General features: G+C 47.4%; 1 protein-coding gene across 2 annotated transcripts in view; it reads right to left on the bottom strand.

The window, feature by feature from the left end:
* Nucleotides 1–485: 485 nt before the first annotated feature.
* Nucleotides 486–17,899, bottom strand: part of TRIM36 (tripartite motif containing 36) — a 100,238-nt gene continuing 82,824 nt past the window's right edge. For both annotated transcript variants that reach the window (XM_044275919.1, XM_044275920.1), the window contains exons 8-10: nt 7,982–8,272; nt 6,015–6,312; nt 486–1,195 (exon numbers count right to left, since the gene is read on the bottom strand). In XM_044275919.1, coding sequence (XP_044131854.1) covers nt 841–1,195; nt 6,015–6,312; nt 7,982–8,272 — 944 coding nt within the window. In that variant the 3' untranslated portion in view covers nt 486–840. The remainder of the gene's footprint in view (nt 1,196–6,014; nt 6,313–7,981; nt 8,273–17,899) is intronic.

Raw genomic sequence — 17,899 nt, 5'->3', positions numbered from 1 at the left:
TGAAATAAATACAACACATTCATCGTACCTCCAGATCCCCACCAGCAAATACATAGAAAACCCCTTCTGTCGATGAGGGCGCATCTTCTGAATGCACATATAGATTATATATAATAAAACATGCAATATTGGCTACAGACACTTGAAAATGGTTCCCATTAAGAGCATTTTTTTCAATAGTTCATGTAAAATATTCTAGAATCAAATCTATTCAAGATATTAAAATCTGATATTTCATTCTTAGAAAAAGCGCCCTTTAAGGGGAGTCATTTTTAAAAGGGACAAACACTAAGGTCTCTTTCACACAAGCGAGTTTCCCACGCAGGTGCAATGTGAACACATAGCACCAGCACTGAATCCTTACCCATTCATTTTAATGGGTCTGTGTACATGAGGTTTTTTTCACGCATCAGTTCTGCATTGCGTCAAATGCAGCATGTTCTATATTCAAGCAGGTGCGGATGCAGTGCGTTATTCACGGATGGTTGCTAAGAGATCAGTTTATCAAGCGCGTGCAAAATGCATCAAAACGCATTGCACCTGCATGGAAAAAACTGAACGCAATTGCAGACAAAACTGACTGAATTTGCAAAATAGTGCGAGTGTCACTGAACGCAGCCTGAAAGCATCCAGAGCCAATCCGTCACGCTCATGTGAAAGAGGCCTAAGAAACATATATACCGGGTTTGAAGGCCTATTCCAGAGGCTTTCAAGTAAAACACAGACAGTAGAATGACATTTAAAATGATCAGCATGAGGTGCGCACAATGCACCAAGTATAACCTTTGCGTCTGAGAAAACGGCTGCATAATAAATGAATGACAATTGGTTTCTCAGTCATTATATTTCGTTAGAATAATCCAAGTGTTTTGCAGTAAATACTTCCTCCAAACTAACTGCTCCACCGCCCATCAATGCAAAGGCTGGATACATTGTCCCGATGCAGTCCACTTCTCTCTCATAGAGACATCTCATGGTGTTGGCATCGTAGAACCCCACTATGCCTTTTTCATAGTCCAGACAAATGCCTATGCGGGACGGGAGAGGGAGGACACGCTCTCCACAAGTGGTGGAAATATTAGATGCCTTGGGGATGAAAAACTTTCTCATTCCTATGGTAGCCAAGGTGAAAGGCTGCGATGAGTCAAAGGCAACATCTTCACTTCCACTGTCATGACCACTGTCTTGATCATATCTGGAAAAGAACACAGATACATAAAGGGCATAAACGCTTCCACTATTAAGAACATGCTGTCACCATCTGTAAATAGTAGTCTTCAGTTGCATCAATAGCAGTTGTCGATCAAACATTGGTGGCACCTCCCAGTCAGCCATTTAAAGGTGCCACAACAGCTTGGTTTACCAGGCACAGGTGATCAGTACTTTTAGTACCGGCTGGATTGCAGCTTAGCCCTGGCATGGGATAAAACGGCAATACCAGGGACAGCCACTACTAAAAAGTACGGAGCTATGCATGTAGTGTTCACCAGAGCTGTAGTTGAGAGCAAGACCCACCTCCCCTCATGGATATAAAATATGATGGCCCACAAATTTTATAGATTTTCTGGTACCTAAAGGGGCATAATATTTGCAAAGACAGGTGCACTCGGCGGTCTTACTAACCCTCATACTGATATTAAAATTCAGAGATTAGCCAACATATCCTACTGTGGAGGAGGTTTCTCAAGTAGCTCGGGCTCAGACATGTCCTCCACAGTAAGATATGTTGGCCAATCTCTCAATATTAACATCAGTATGGGGGTTAGTAAGTCCACAGAGTGCACCTGTCTTTGCAATTATATTGCTATATTGGTCATCACATCCACATAATGGCCATCTTGTGTAGAATGTTTATTGTGGTCCGCTGCTGGCATCCTCCACTGTATGCATTTTTTGCTAGGGATCGCAATTAGCAACAGGCCACAAGTGCACAACTGCATATGGGTTTGAGCACTTCCGCCTGTTTATCACCACACCATTTTTTTATTTGTTTGTACCTAAAGTGGTAGCCTGCGTTCATTATATTTATGACCTATCTTCCTAGCACCCCATGTTTGAAGAGGGTCGTGACACCTGTCCAAGCACTTTGTCCCCTTCAGTATGCACCTTCATTCCATATACTTTTTAGCATCAGCGTATGGTAATTACAGCTTTCTTTCCCATTAAAGTGAATAGGACAAAAAAGTTGTAATCATCTTTCACGGCCACCACACTATAGAATGCATGCAGCTCACTGAAGAGGACGCAGTGCTCGAACAAGCACGCAACCCATCATTCAAACATCTTAGTTAGGGGAGTATCCGGACACCCACTTTAAATATTGATCAGTATCAGACCGCTGAGGGGGGGGGGGGGGGGGGGGGGGGGGGGGTTGTCCAACTCAGCACCTCGCTGCTCAGCTGTTTGAAGGGGCCGTAACACTTGGGTAAGCCGTTATTTATCAGTCACGTGGCCTTCATGCAGCTCAGTCACATGTGAATGGGATTACGCTGCAATACCAGGCACAGCAGCTATAGTGTACAGAGCTGTGCCATGTATACAATTAAGAGGTTGCTTATCACAGCCTATCAAGGAGGGTGCCAGGGTACTTATCCTAAAAAGGGTAATCAAGATCAAAGTGTACCTGCAGTTTCAAGTAATCTTTTAGAAAAAGTAGACTAGCAGTAAATATATATATATATATATATACACATACATACATACATACACACACACACATATATATATACACATACTGTCCATTATATAAATTGCATCTGGCATATTTTTTTTGCAGTTTGCTCCTCTGCAATCTGTCTGCAAGGGGGCATTCTCACGACCGTATTTTTGGTCCACATCCGATCCACATTTTTTGCAGATCGAATGTGAACCTACTTATTTTAATGGGCCCGCAAAAGAAGCAGACACCACACAGTGCGCCGTTAACATCCGTTTGCCCGTTCAACGGCCCCACAAAAATAAAAATAAATAGAAAATACCCTATTCTTGTACATTTGCAGACAAGAATAAGCATTTCTAAGAAAGGGCGAGACATGCTATTCCACATAATGCGGAATGTACACTGCCGGTATCCACGTTCCGTAGAGCTGCAATTTGCAGATTGCAATGTTTTTTTAATTCTATTTCCTGAACGTTATTATGGGGGTGGCCATCTTTTCTGAGCTGATACTCAAAGGCGTCTGTCAGCAGATTTGTACCTATGACACTGGCTGACCTGTTACATGGACACTTAGCAGCTGAAGACATCTGTGTTGGTCCCATGTTCAGATGTGCCGCATTACTGAGAAAAATTATGTTTTAATATATGTAAATGAGCCTCTAGGAGCAATGGGGTCGTTACCATTACACCTAGAGGCTCTGCTCTCTCTGCACTTTGACAGGGAGTGTAATTGTGAACACGTGGCCAACACAGATGCCTTCAGCTGCCAAGTGCACATGTAACAGGTCAGCCAGTGTCATAGGGACAAATCTGCTGACAGATGCCCTTTAACAGCATTTCTAGATCTGCTTTACAGCAGCCACCATGGGACATAGTCAAAATGGACAAGCAGGGACCTCACAGATTTTTATGGGAGAGTTTTCTAGTTTTTAATGGGACTGCATTAGACCCGCAGAGGGTCAGCCAGATAATAGCTAACAAGCATTCGTAGGAACGTTCGTTAGTGATCGGCTGTGAAAAAATGACGCCGATTTCCAGATGAACTAGCAAGTTTTGGGGACTATCACCTCGACTTGAGTTGGAACTAATTTGGATTTTAGCAAAAATAATCTGAGCGCTCCAACATGAAAGTTCATATAAACAGCGATTGGATCGAGTCACTGCCTTTGCCCTTTTCCTGGTTCAACTACATCCCGGTCACATGTGTAGGATATTTGCACCCTCTAATCCAGGCGAAGCGCACTACCAGACTCCACGTAGGATGCCGAGGCCTAGTCCGGGTAAGGCTATAATCGATCTACAACTGAAAGAGCTACGTAAGGGGGGGGGGGGGGGGGGGGGGGGAAAGCGATTTTAAAGTTGCTGAAGGCACAAACTACCCAAAAACTTTCACCCTGCACGCAAGTTCTCTGACAGACTCCCTTTGACACGGCATTAATCTACAGGAGGGTTCTCTGTATTTTTAAGCAAACATTTTAATCTTTATACTAGTATCTACTAATGTTTGCGATTGAAACTATAAATTCGGATCAGCTACAACCCAAATATTTGTCAATCGAGATTATATCACTTTCCTCAATGAAAGGTCTATGTGCTAGAGTGATTTACATACAGAGTTATTTGCCAGCAGCAGAGCGTGATTATATAATTTTTTTTGCCTGCATAAAAAAAAAAATAATGCGATTGGGGATGAACGTTTGCTTGAAATTAGTTATTGGACAGTTCCACCGGGTACATAGTATTTTGTACACTACTTTTCTGCTAATTATTGGACACCTAGACCTTCTTCCTTTTCCATTTGAGATTGCTTATATTCATTTTATTTATTAGTTTTATATTGTCATACTAATTATTTGCATATTTTTATCCTGCGATTTTACTAATGATATATCCAATACATAGATAATACTTCATTATCTGTGTCCATTATTTTAAGCATTATATGACTCCAAATCAGAGAGTGCCTGCTATTATATTTTTCAAGATTTCTTATTATTGACTGGGTGAATCATAGCAGCTGCACCTCAAACCACTGATACCCGGTGGAGCCGCCCAATAACCATTTTTATGAACGAGCAAACGTTCATCCCCAATCGCATTTTTTTTTTTATGCAGGCAAAAAAATTGTTATATCATCACGCTCTGCTGCTGGCAAATAATTCTGTATGGGGACGGGCTATGGAATTAGTGATCCCGATACTGTGGAGGTGATCAGTGCATGTAATAGCAGCGGCCTCCTTCACTGACGAGCAGGCGGTTGTCAGGAAGAAAGGTTTCCTTTCTGATAGACCTGCAGATGAGGCTGACTAACACTATAAAGAAGAATATAGAATGTTCATAAAAACGATACTTCTATTATAAATTATTGGGTAAATGGAGCAGAAAGCTGCTCATATGGTGATCATGACCTAACAAAAGATTGGTTAAGTCTTTTTAACTACTACTGTGATTAGGATACCACAAAAACCAATAAAAAAAAAAATACTAAATAGGAATAAAACCTATAGTCATACAGGTGATTAGGTGTTTATATCGGCAGACAGGAAATAGGGACATCCAGGGAGAGTCACTCCCCTCCCTCTAAATACCCCCTAGGAACCTAAGCCCAGGGATATCCCCAGCTGGTAGAGATACCCTGTCCCCGTACCTATGGCTATAGTTAACCTACAGTAACCCTACTTAGATAGATGGTAAATACTTAGAAATATGAAAAACCTCATTTCTATCTTTATCTTTAAGTATTAATATTTACCATCTAAGTAGGGTTACTAATTGATGTGTCAACTATCTATACTATCAAGTTTATTTCTCCTTAAATTGACTACTAACACAGCTCATACTCTGACCAGTGCAGAGGTCAGGAGGGAGCAGATAAGCTGTGATGCAGGCAGCATGTTAGAGCAGGAGGAGCTGAGCAGATTGATGTATAGTTTTATGGGAAAGATGCAGTATTTGTATTTCATTCATTTACATTTCTGCTCCGAGGTTTGAAGTCCAGGAGACGTCCTATCAGTGATGACAGTTCTCTGTATACACAGTCAGAGGGAAGGCTGCCATCACTGATAGGATCGTCTCCTTAACTTAAAGCCTGGAATAAGCAGGGATATAAATGAATAAATTAAGTTTTAATGAATCTTTTCCCATAAAACTATCACTCTGCTCTGCTCCTCCTGCTCTATAAACATGCTGCCTGCAGCTTACATTGCATTTTCATGGAGACAGGTTCCCTTTAATACCCATAAAACAAAAAGCTTAAAATAATTTTTGAATGACCATCAAATCGATGCTAAAAGAATCAATTGGCTAAAATAAATAAATAAAAAAAATTAGCATTTGACACGGTCTTCTATGTTACCTTGGACTACTAATGTCACGAGGGTTATGGAGCCATTCTTGCAGCTTGATATCCGATGCAACTCCAACTTTCACCATGTAGGAGTAGGATTCGACAGAGAAAGCCCAGAAATGCCTGCCCTTTGTGATGCCAGCATCACCAATAATGTAATCGAGGCACGTGTAACATCCTACTTGAACGCGCTCTGCCCCGAGCAGCAGGGAATGGCCAGCTACACTTTCCACAATGTTCTTTTTGCTGTTAAGCATGAGATGCTCCTTGTTAAATCCACACTTCTCATCAAACAGAAAGCTAAACACTGCAAGAAAAGCAGAGAAATGGGCCGGTCACAAAGCATACAGGTTTAGGAAAGAGAAGCAGGCCAGAAAATCATTTCTGCTGCGCTTGTTTCAAGGTAAACATTTATCACAGAAGAAAAGCATCCCATGAAGAGAAAGACTAATACTGTATTAAACAGCAAAATCCAACATTTCTTCCTAATTCTTATGTAAGGTCATACTGAGACGTGATAGATTTCCACATGTAATACATATTTGCCTCAAACCTAATATGGATGGGGTCACCATATAGGACCAGGCATCAGAATTGCTACATTTACATTGCTATTTAATCACTTCATTACTGGGATATTTCCCCATTTTTTAATCCTGACCTTTCCAGAGCCTGAACTTTATTTTTCCATTCACATACCTGTATAAAGGCTTGCTATTTTGCTGGTTAACGCTGTACTTGTAACAGCACCATTTAACCCCTTCCCGACATCCGCCGTACATGTACAGTGGATGACGGGTCTTTAAAGATGGTACCCGTTCCAGAGCAGAGCAAGCGCTATAGCCACCGGATGGCTGCAGTTTCATACAACAGACACCAGCAGCTAATGTCCAGGATCAGCGGTTATGCCGACCGGGGACATTTAACTCCTCAGACAAGATGCTGTGGTCAAATGTGACCACGGTATCAGAGTGCTACAACCCAGAAGCACACGCTTCTGGGTCAGAGATGGCCGCACGTCGGAATTTAAATTCTGGCCTTTCAAATTAAAAGGTCATCCAAACACCATAGGACAGAGCCAGATTACCCAAAAATTTATTTTATTCTTTATTGTAGTTCAGATCTTTGCTGCCTGGGCTACACTGATTGATTTTAAGGCACCTTTCAAAACGAGCGTGACGGATTTTATCCGAATGCGTTCAAGGAAACTCGCACCATTTTGACAGCAAGTTGAGTCAGTTTGCCTGTGATTGCGTTCAGTTCTTTCAGCGTGGGTGCAATGCGTTTTGATTAGTTTTTCCACGCGCATGATAAAACACTGAAGGTTTACAAACCTCTCCTAGCAACCATAAGTGAAAAACGTATTGCAGGTGCACTTACTTCCGGATGCAATGCATTTTTCACTGAATCCCTATTCACTTCTATGGGGCCAGGGCTGCGTGAAAAACACAATATAGAACATGATGCGATTCTCATGCAACGCAGAACTGATGCGTGAAAGAAAACGCTCATGTACACAGACCCATTGAGATGAACGGGTCAGGATTCAGTGTGGGTGCAATGTTCACATCACGCATTGCACCCGCGTGGAAAACTCGCTTGTGTGAAAGGGGCCTAACTATTGAACAACAGATGCAATCCACAAGAACTGAAAACATTTGGGCTGCAGCTGTAGTTCAACAGTCAAAAATCAGTCCTGCTACAAAAAAAATGTCAGTGTAGCCCTAGCCAAATAGATCAGGGTACTGAACAGAGGATCTCCTTTGACATCCACATGCCCCAAAAGATCGCCCAGAAAGGGGTTCTTCATAAATGTGAAGCCACATCCAGACGTGCACTACAATAAATAACTAAATCATCTCCTACAGGAAGAAGTTTTTGATTAAAATCTTTAATACGCTACCGTACAATACTTCTGTATACCTAGGCTTTGCTTTAAAAAAAAAAAAAAAAAAAAAAAACACCTCATGGGTTACCTGGGGCAGGGGGCGTCTGGAGAATGACTTCTTTGCTATGGGAGCTGCACATCGAGCCCTTAAGGCTCTGTACCCGGAAACAGTAGGAGCTGTTGAGGTCTAGATCAGGGATGATTTTACTAGTACTTGCCGCTTCGATTTCATTCCATGAAGGATCTTCATTTTTGTCAAGCTTCCGGTACTCAAGAATATAGCTATCCGCAAGCCCGGAATCGTTGGGATGAGTCCAACTAATCTTTGCACTGTTATATACCTTGCTCTGATCCATATTAATTTCAGGTACATCTAGAGCTAAGTATATAGAGAGGCAAAAGTTAATATATGGGACAGAAAGAATAAAAAGTAACAATTCTGATTATATTCATGAAAAAAAAAAAAAAAAAAAAAAAACGCATTTCCACATATTACAGAAACCAATTACTAATATGGGCCACATTCATTACCATCAGGGATCTTGAGTCAGACTAGAAAAAAAAAAAAAAAAATCATTGGTGTACTATTGTTGTGATGGATATAAAGCATGTGCTGCTTTACAACAGTTGTAAGATTAAAACAATGCAGTGGTGTAGAACACTGTGCCTTGCAGTAACACACATAGGGCGTCTGCTGTGGTAGTGAAATACTGCGAGTCTGTATGACATGCAGATGACAGGCGTCGCTCTTCGAATCTCTGCATACACTTATTTGGGAAGTCACAGGGCCAACAGTTGTTGCAATACCAAGTTTTTTATTCGATTTAGATACCATAAAAAAAAAGTATTGCGATACTCTATACCATGCGGAAAAAAATAAAACCAAAAAAAGGCATGTGCATTCCGCACAAAATTTGCGAATCGCGCAGTTTATTTTTTCTGTTCCGGCGTTCACCGCATGGATTTTTTTAAATATTTTAATAGTTTGGACTTTTTGCGATGCAATATGTTTATATATTTTATATGTGAAATTGGGAAAGGGGGCGATTCATACGTAATATTTTGGTGTTTAGTTTGCTTTTTTACACTTTTTATTTAATAACCATTTCCCCCCTGACAGAATGACAGGTGTAGGAGCATCAGCAGATGATGGGAAGGACAGACAGTTCCCTTCGGATGAGGTGGTGGAGCCTTGGCGACCTGAAAACAGGTGTGTGCCAATGGGTGATGCAGAGGTTGCTGCGGCAGGCTGGACCACCACATCGGAGCCACTGTTCTCCCAAGCCACTTTATGGTGACACTGCATATGTTGATGCAGGGCCGTGGTGCCAACAGTGGCACCCTGGCCACGCTTCACCTTCTGCCCACAGATTCTACAGTCGTGAGCAAAAGTTTTGAGAATCACAAATATTGGAAATTGGAAAAGTTGCTGCTTAAGTTTTTATAATAGCAATTTGCATATACTCCAGAAAGTTATGAAGAGTGATCAGATAAATTGCATAGTCCTTCTTTGCCATAAAAATTAACTTAATCCAAAAAAAAACAAAAAAAAAAAAACTTTCCACTGCATTTCATTGCTGTCATTAAAGGACCTGCTGAGATCATTTCAGTAATCGTCTTGTTAACTCAGGTGAGAATGTTGAAGAGCTCAAGGCTGGAGATCATTATGTCAGGCTGATTGGGTTAAAATGGCAGACTTGACCTGTTAAAAGGAGGGTGACGCTTGAAATCATTGTTCTTCCATTGTTAACCATGGTGACCTGCAAAGAAACGTGTGCAGCCATCATTGCGTTGCATAAAAATGGCTTCTGGCTACTAAGATTGTACCGCAATCAACAATTTATACGATCATCAAGAACTTCAAGGAAAGGTTAATTTCTTGTTAAGAAGGCTTCAGGGCGTCCAAGAAAGTCCAGCAAGTGCCAGGATAGTCTCCTAAAGAGGATTCAGCTGCGGGATAGGAGTGCCACCAGTGCAGAACTTGCTCGGGAATGGCAGCAGGCAGGTGTGAGCGCATCTGCACGCACAGTGAGGCGAAGACTTTTGGAAGATGGCCTGGTGTCAAAAAGGGCAGCAAAGAAGCCACTTCTCTCCCAAAAAAACATCAGGGAAAGATTGATCTTCAGAAAATATGGTGAATGGACTGCTGAGGACTGGGGCAAAGTCATATTCTCTGATGAAGCCTCTTTCCGATTGTTTGGGGCATCAGGAAAAAGGTTTGTCCGGAGACCATTCATGTGTGGGGTTGCTTTTCATCCAAGGGAGTGGTCTCACTCACAATTTTGCCCAAAAACACAGCCATGAATAAAGAATGGTACCAAAACACCCTCCAACAGCAACTTCTTCCAACAATCCAACAACAGTTTGGTGAAGAACAATGCATTTTCCAGCATAATGGAGCACCGTGCCATAAGCCAAAAGTGATAACTAAGTGGCTCGGGGACCAAAGCGTTGACATTTTGGGTCCATGGCCTGGAAACTCCCCAGATCTTAATCCCATTGAGAACTTGTGGTCAATCCTCCAGAGGCGGGTGGACAAACAAAAACCCACAAATTCTGACAAACTCCAAGAAGTGATTATGAAAGAATGGGTTGCCATCAGTCAGGAATTGGCCCAGAAGTTGACTGAGAGCATGCACAGTCGAATTGCAGAGGTCCTGAAAAAGAAGGGCCAACACTGCAAATACGGACTCTTTGAATAAACGTCATGTAATTGTCGATAAAAGCCTTTGAAACGTATGAAGTGCGTGTAATTGTATTTCACTACAACACATAAGCAACTGAAACAAAGATCTAAAAGCAGTTTAGCAGCAAACTTTGTGAAAACTAATATTTGTGTCATTCTCAAAACTTTTGGCCACGACTGTACATATGTCCATGTTCACATCCTCCGGCTGCTTAAAACACTTCCACACCACTGAGTTAGTGATTTCACCCCTAACACTGCGCACTGACTGCTACCGCCACTGCTTCCGTGAACCCGCGCACTGCTACTTTCGGGGCAGGTAGGCTCCTGCGAAGCGGGTGGTCTACTCCGGGCACGTTTGGCTATCGACCTCCTACTGCTGCCGCCATCCTGCTGACTCCCGGCCACCCTAGCGACTTACTGGCTCCACCGCTGCCTCACGGGCAAGCTGCCACCCTCTTCTCCTGATGAAGCCCCCAATTCACCCGGCTCCCAAGTGCGATCAGCTACATCGAGTATCGTCTGCACGTCACTGATGTCTTCCTCATCGGTCTCTGGGTCAGGAACCTCACCGCTCGCAACACCAGCTCCCACGCCAATCTCCTCATCACTACTTGCCCGCCTAGCGGAGGATGTCTCCTCCAGATCTTTGCTGGGCAATAGCTGCTGACTGTCCTCAAGTAGCTCATCCTCTCTTTAGGCAACCTCTGCTCCTCAACCTTATTATTTCTGTTATTGAGACTCCCTTTTTTCTGAGCTGCAAGGAACTCCCCATCCCTCACCTCCCTTGCCCTGCCGTGTTATTACATCCTAGTACGTCACCTATCCGGTGAAACTGACGGCCTGCACATCATCAATAAACATACTTTAACTAAAACATATTAAAACATGTTAGCACCTGTAATAACTATGCCTTTATCGTCCCATGTCCCTGGGAGAGCCGTGGTCTGCAATCCACCATGACCGACGAAAGTCAGTCCTTAATTTACACGAGACATCCGACCTCTTCCTGATGACTGCTCCCCGCCTCTGCGGTGTCGTTCTCTCTGAGGAAGGTATTTCTCCTCCGGGCCATTTGGACTTTCCCTCCGCCTGGAATTAGCACCTTCTCGGCCCGCCAGGTCCCTCACGTCCTCTGCGGTCAGTAAGTCCTGTAATGCCTCTGCCACAACAGAGGGGTCATAGAAAACAGCGGTAGTACCATCCATCATGGTCACTCAGCGTGGCCGGGTATTGTAACTGGAATTTGACTTGTCGGCGAAATAAGGCAGAGCATAGGCTACTGAACTCCCTCCTTTGCTTAGCGACTTGTGCGGAGTAGTCTGCAAATAGTAATATGGTCTGTCCTCTGATCTTCAATGGACTTCTCCTGATTCTATAGGCCCTGAGAATCGCCTCTTTATCACAATAGTCCAGATACCTCATAATTACTGGACGGGGTCTCTGTGATAAACTATTACTGTCCTGATTAGGAGAACTGCGAGGGTCTGGAGGCGGGCCGACCCTATGTGCCCGCTCCACTTTATGCTTTCCATCCAGCCCCAGAGCTCTTGGTAGATCAATTTCGCATATCTCCTTAAGGGCCTGTACTTTAATCCCCTCCGATAAGCCGAGCAGTCTCAAGTTGTTCCGCCTGGAACGATTTTCTAAATCCTCGAGGCGATCCCTCAGGATAATGTTGTGTTTCTGCAATTCTTGGATAGCCATATTAGACTTGGAATTCTCCTCTTCTATCGATGTACACCTCTGTTCCAGATCCACTAGGCACGTGTCATGCTGCGCCACCGTTTCATGCAGCTGCTGTAAGGACAGTGCCAGCGTTTTGGATAGTGTCTCTTTAATATCTGGTGCCAGATGTCTGGCTACTTCTATGGCCAGTGACTTGTAGTCAATTTTGGCCAGATCAGAAAAATCTTCAGGCTGCGAGTTCGATAGAGCGCCTATGACGCTTTCTACTGCGCTCGAGGGGGACGCAGGCTCAAGGCCCTCCATCTTGTCAGGCGCGTCGGTAACCGATTGTGCCGCGCCGCTCCGTACCTCCTTTCTGCCGCTCCGGAGCAGATAGCTATCCATGTGCCACTTGTCGGAGCTCTCTGGGGCGTTCACCGTTCAGGATCGCTGCCCCGACCCCTGTTGCGCCGGTATGTCTCGTCCGGAGCACTAATTAGGTGAGGGATGGACGGAGCTAGCTTACTCCATGTCCTCCATCTCAGCGCCGGAACCGGAAGTCCAGCTCATCCTCTCTGTATTGTGGAGCTGAGCCCACAGAAAAGGACAGAGGCAGGTTGAGGACGGGTGAGGGCACAGGGCCTGCTCCTGGGCCATGCCAACTCAGGGTTGTGTCTGACGAACCCACGACTTTTGGCTTGGGGTGTCTGCTGTCACGGGACGAAGTGGATGACCGACTCAACCAACCATTTAAGAAACTCTGGGGTGCTTGTCAAGACACGACCACTAGATGACACTGCACGCTCAGGCCTCACTGCGACTCCTGCTGCCACACCCCCTTACTCTGCTGCGACCGGTGCCAGAAACATTTAGTCCTCTGCCACTGTGCTCGGTCTGGCACTTCTGTCTGACATACTGTTAGATCAAATAAATAAAAAAAATTAACACCCCAAAAAGTCTGTAATTTTCTTACTTCACCACACAACGGCAAACACTTTTTTTGTGCCACTAATACATGCAAAAAAAAGGGGCTTTAGAACATAAATAACTGCACCACTGACCAACAAATAGACTCTTATTTATTTTCCACTTATACATGACACAAAACGCTTTAGAACACAACTTCACCGCTGAATGGCAAATAAAAAAAAATGTTTTTTGTGCCACTAATACACACCTGAAAGGGCTGTAATTTTCGCACTTCACCACATGAAGTCTTATAAGTCCTTTTTCCCCCACTAATTCAAGCCAAAAAATGCTGAACATATAAACTGCACTGCACAAGGGCAAAAATGGATTTTTTGTACTCACCGTAAAATCCTTTTCTCGTAGTAGGCATTGGGGGACACAGCACCATGGGTATATGCCCAGCTGCCACTAGGAGGCTGACACTAGAAACAAAAAAGTGTTGGCTCCACCCAGGTGGGCTATACCCCTCTGCTAGAGCCAGAACAACTCAGTCAGTACCAAAAGCAGTAGGAACGCCACACCTGAACCAAAAAGAAACGGAGTGCCAACAAGTCTTGAACTGGGGAACCCGACAACCACAAGCAAACGCCGGAACCACGAACAAGAACAGATGCTCCAAGGAAAGGGAGGGATCTGTGTCCCCCAATGCCTACTACGAGAAAAGGATTTTACGGTGAGTACAAAAAATCCATTTTTCTCGTGCGTGGCATTGGGGGACACAGCACCATGGGACGTCCCAAAGCAGTCCCTGAGGGAGGGAAGAAGATCGCCAGACGGCAACCTAAAGCACCGCTGCCTGCAGAACCTTACGCCCCAGGCTGGCATCAGCAGAAGCCAGGGAATGAATGTGGTAGAATTTGGCAAAAGTGTGAACTGACGCCCAGGTGGCGGCCCGGCAAAGCTGGGCAGCCGAAGCCTGATGACGCACCGCCCAGGAAGCTCCGACTGCCCTAGTCGAATGAGCGGTCAACCTGGAAGGGGGAGCGCGACCCTTCGCGGCGTAGGCCTCCTTGACAGCCGACCGAACCCAGCGAGAGATGGTGGCCTTGGAGGCAGGCAGACCTTTACGAGGACCCGCCGGAACCAGGAAAAGAGAATCCGAACGACGGAAGGGTTCCGTGAGGCGAAGGTACCAGCGGAGAGCCCGAACAACATCCAGGCAATGGAGAGACTTCTCCCGAGGGTGAGAAGGATTAGGGCAGAAGGAAGGAAGGATAATCTCCTCATTGATGTGAAACGGGGTGACAACCTTAGGGAGAAAAGAAGGAACGGGACGCAAAACGACCTTGTCCCGATGGAACACCAGAAAAGGCGACCGGCAGGAAAGCGCCGCCAGTTCGGAAACCCGACGGATAGAGGTGATAGCCACAAGGAAGGCAACCTTAAATGACACAAACGACAGAGAGATGTCTGCCAAGGGCTCAAAGGGAGAGGACTGAAGAGCATCAAGAACAAGATTCAGGTCCCACGGCTCCACCGGAGGACGAAAAGGAGGGGCTCGGCGAGCGACACCCTGCAGAAAAGTCTTAACCTGAGCCCGCGTGGCCACAGAACGTTGAAAAAGGACCGAAAGGGCAGAAATCTGCCCCCTGAGAGAAGCCAGGCGAAGCCCCTTATCAAAACCAGCCTGAAGAAAGGCCAGAATATTAGGGACCGAAAAAAGGAGAGGACGAGAACGTGCGGACTCGCACCAAGCAAAATACGCCCTCCAGGTCCGATAGTAAATACGGGCCGACTGGGGCTTCCGAGCGCGAAGCATCGTCTGAACGACAGAGTCCGAGAGACCACGGGCCTTCAGGATCGCGGTCTCAACAGCCACGCCGTCAAACGAAGCTGCGGTAAATTCGGGTGGAACAGAGGGCCCTGCGAAAGGAGATCGCGACGCAGGGGAAGACGCCATGGAACGTCGGCGAGCAGGAACACGAGATCTGCGTACCACGCCCTGCGGGGCCAATCTGGGGCCACCAGAATCGCCGGCACCCGGGCCGCCTTGAGACGCTTGAGCACTCGAGGCAGAAGAGGGATGGGCGGAAAGAGATACAGAAGGTCGAACTGGGACCAAGGCAGAACCAGGGCATCGACCGCAAGAGCTTGCGGATCCCTGGACCGCGCAACATAGCGCGGAAGTCTGTGATTCAGGCGAGACGCGAAGAGATCCACGTCCGGAACTCCCCACCGGAGACACAGTTGATGAAACACTTCCGGGTGGAGAGACCATTCGCCCGGGTCGACGAGCTGACGACTGAGAAAGTCTGCCGCCCAATTGTGGACCCCGGGAATGTGGACGGCGGAGAGAACGGGAACGTGTTCCTCCGCCCATCGCAGGATCTGAGAGGCCTCTCGCAGGGCCATCACGCTCCTGGTGCCCCCCTGATGATTCAGATAAGCCACGGCGGTGGAGTTGTCCGTTTGAATCCGGATCGGGAGGCCGCGCAGACGGGAAGTCCAGTGCGACAGTGCTAAGAAAATCGCCCTGAGTTCGAGAACGTTGATCTGCAGGGAAGATTCCTGAACAGACCACAGACCCTGAACCGTAAGGGACTCGAACACCGCTCCCCATCCCGAGAGGCTGGCATCGGTCGTGATCACGCGCCAACTGGGGGGGAGGAAGGACCGGCCCAGGGACACCGTCCGGGGAAGCAACCACCAGGAGAGATCCAGACAAACCTGAGGAGGGAGACGAACGAGGCGCTCGAGACCCTCCGGGGACTTGTCCCACCTGGACAGGATGAACATCTGCAGGTCCCGAGAGTGGAATTGGGACGAAAACGTTCTGACTCTGGAACCGGAACGATGACCCCCAGAGCGCGCAGGGAATGAATGGCCTGAAAAAAACTGTCTGCCCGGGCGGGAGACATGGGGGGGGACGTCAAGAAGAACCGACTGGGTGGGAGGTCGGTGAATTCGATTTTGTACCCCGAAGAGACCACCTCGAGAACCCAAGCGTCTTCTACGTTTGCCCGCCAAACATCCCGAAAGACGAGCAGGCGCCCTCCCACCATGACGGGGATCGAGTCATGCTGAAGGAGGCTTAGTGGGCTGGGGACGAGCGGGCTTGGGTTTGGCGTGCCAAGAGGGCCTGGACTTGAAGGAAGGCCTGGAAGGCTTCTTGTCAGATCGGGCAGGAGGGGCCCGAAAGGACCGAAAGGACTGCGTCCGGGAGGACGATCCGGGGAAACGACGGCGGCGAGGCTGATTCTGAGGAAGAAGAGAACTCTTACCTCCAGTGGCCTCGGAGATGAGCTCCTCTAAGCGTTTCCCAAAGAGCTTTCCACCAAGAAAGGGAAGAGAGATAAGAGCCTTCTTAGAGGCGGCGTCCGCCGCCCAGGAACGAAGCCAGATGGTGCGGCGGATAGCCACAGAGTTGGCGGCCGCGCGCCCAGAGCGGCGAGCCGATTCCATAGAGGCGTCACAAAGAAACTTGGAGGCCTGATAGATCTGGGAGGCAAGCACTGCCAAGTCCCCCTGCTCAGAGTCAGCAGGTAAAGCACGGAGAAGCTGCTTTGCCCAAACGGCGCATGCCTTGGCGACCCAAGAGGCGGCAAACGCAGGACGGATGGCGGCGCCCGCTGCGATGAAAACGGACTTGGCCAAGGAGTCGACCCGTTTATCAGCGGGATCCGACAAGGAAGCCGCATCAGCCAGGGGAAGCGTAGTAGCCTTCGCCAGACGAGCGACCTGAGGATCCACCAGGGGGGGCATCGTCCAGAGATTGACCGAATCCTCAGAGAAAGGATAAGGAACATCAGAAGCCTTGGTGAGATGAAGGCGCCGATCAGGGTGACGCCATTCCCTGGCAAGGAGAGCGTCCAGATCCTCGTGATTGGGAAAAACCACAGTGGACCGCTTAGAGCGTCGGAAGGACACTGCCTCCATGGAGGAGGACGAGGGGACATCCTGCACGTGGAGTGCGTCCCGCACGGCTCTGATGAGATCCTGCACTGCTGCCGACATCGCCGAACACCGCTCAGATTCAGAATCTGAAGCGGAGGAGTCCCCAGGAGCGGCGGAAGCGGCTGAAGAAGAAATCTCACCGGACTCAGACCTAGCCGGGGAGTGATCCGGGGAAACTGAGGAGGAGTGAGACCCAGCCGAGACCGTACGTGGTCGTTTGCGGGACCGAGAGCCGGAGCGAGGCTGGGAACTGTCGCCAGGCGTATCACCAGCGGTAGAGGCCCTGCCAGAGGCGGCCGCAATCTGGGCAGGGAGACTGTCCAGAGACTGCGCCAGGGATTGGGAGAGGCTAGCAAGGCTACCTATGGCCTGGGACAGGGTAGCAGCCCATTCCGGGAGAACCGACAAGGTGGAGGCCGCAGGAGCGGACTGGGCGGGCCCGGGGGTGAGGCACTGCACACAGAGGGACGTAGGCTGGCCGCATGGGAACTTCCTGCTACACACAGAGCAGGCGTAATGAGTGGAAATGGCGGCAGGGGGAGTGGGGGCCTGACCAGAGGAAGACATGATGGCCTCTCGGTGGTGGAACCTGAAAAGAAGAGGAAGGAGTCAGCCAGAGGCTGCCTACCACGACCAATGGTGCTGTGTCCCAGAAAAAACCGAAGCTGGAGGATCCGGAGCGCACAGAGTGAGGACGCACGCGGCCGCACAGCTCAGGCAGAAGAGAGAGAGAGAGCGTCCGGCAGAAGAACCGCCCCCCTAGCAGCCCGCGCTGGCGCAGGATTGGGC

This window comes from Bufo gargarizans, chromosome 1, assembly GCF_014858855.1.
Source record: "Bufo gargarizans isolate SCDJY-AF-19 chromosome 1, ASM1485885v1, whole genome shotgun sequence".
NCBI lineage: Eukaryota > Metazoa > Chordata > Amphibia > Anura > Bufonidae > Bufo > Bufo gargarizans.
Note: the sequence above shows the minus strand (reverse complement) of the source record. Positions and strands in the feature narration are given on the sequence as shown.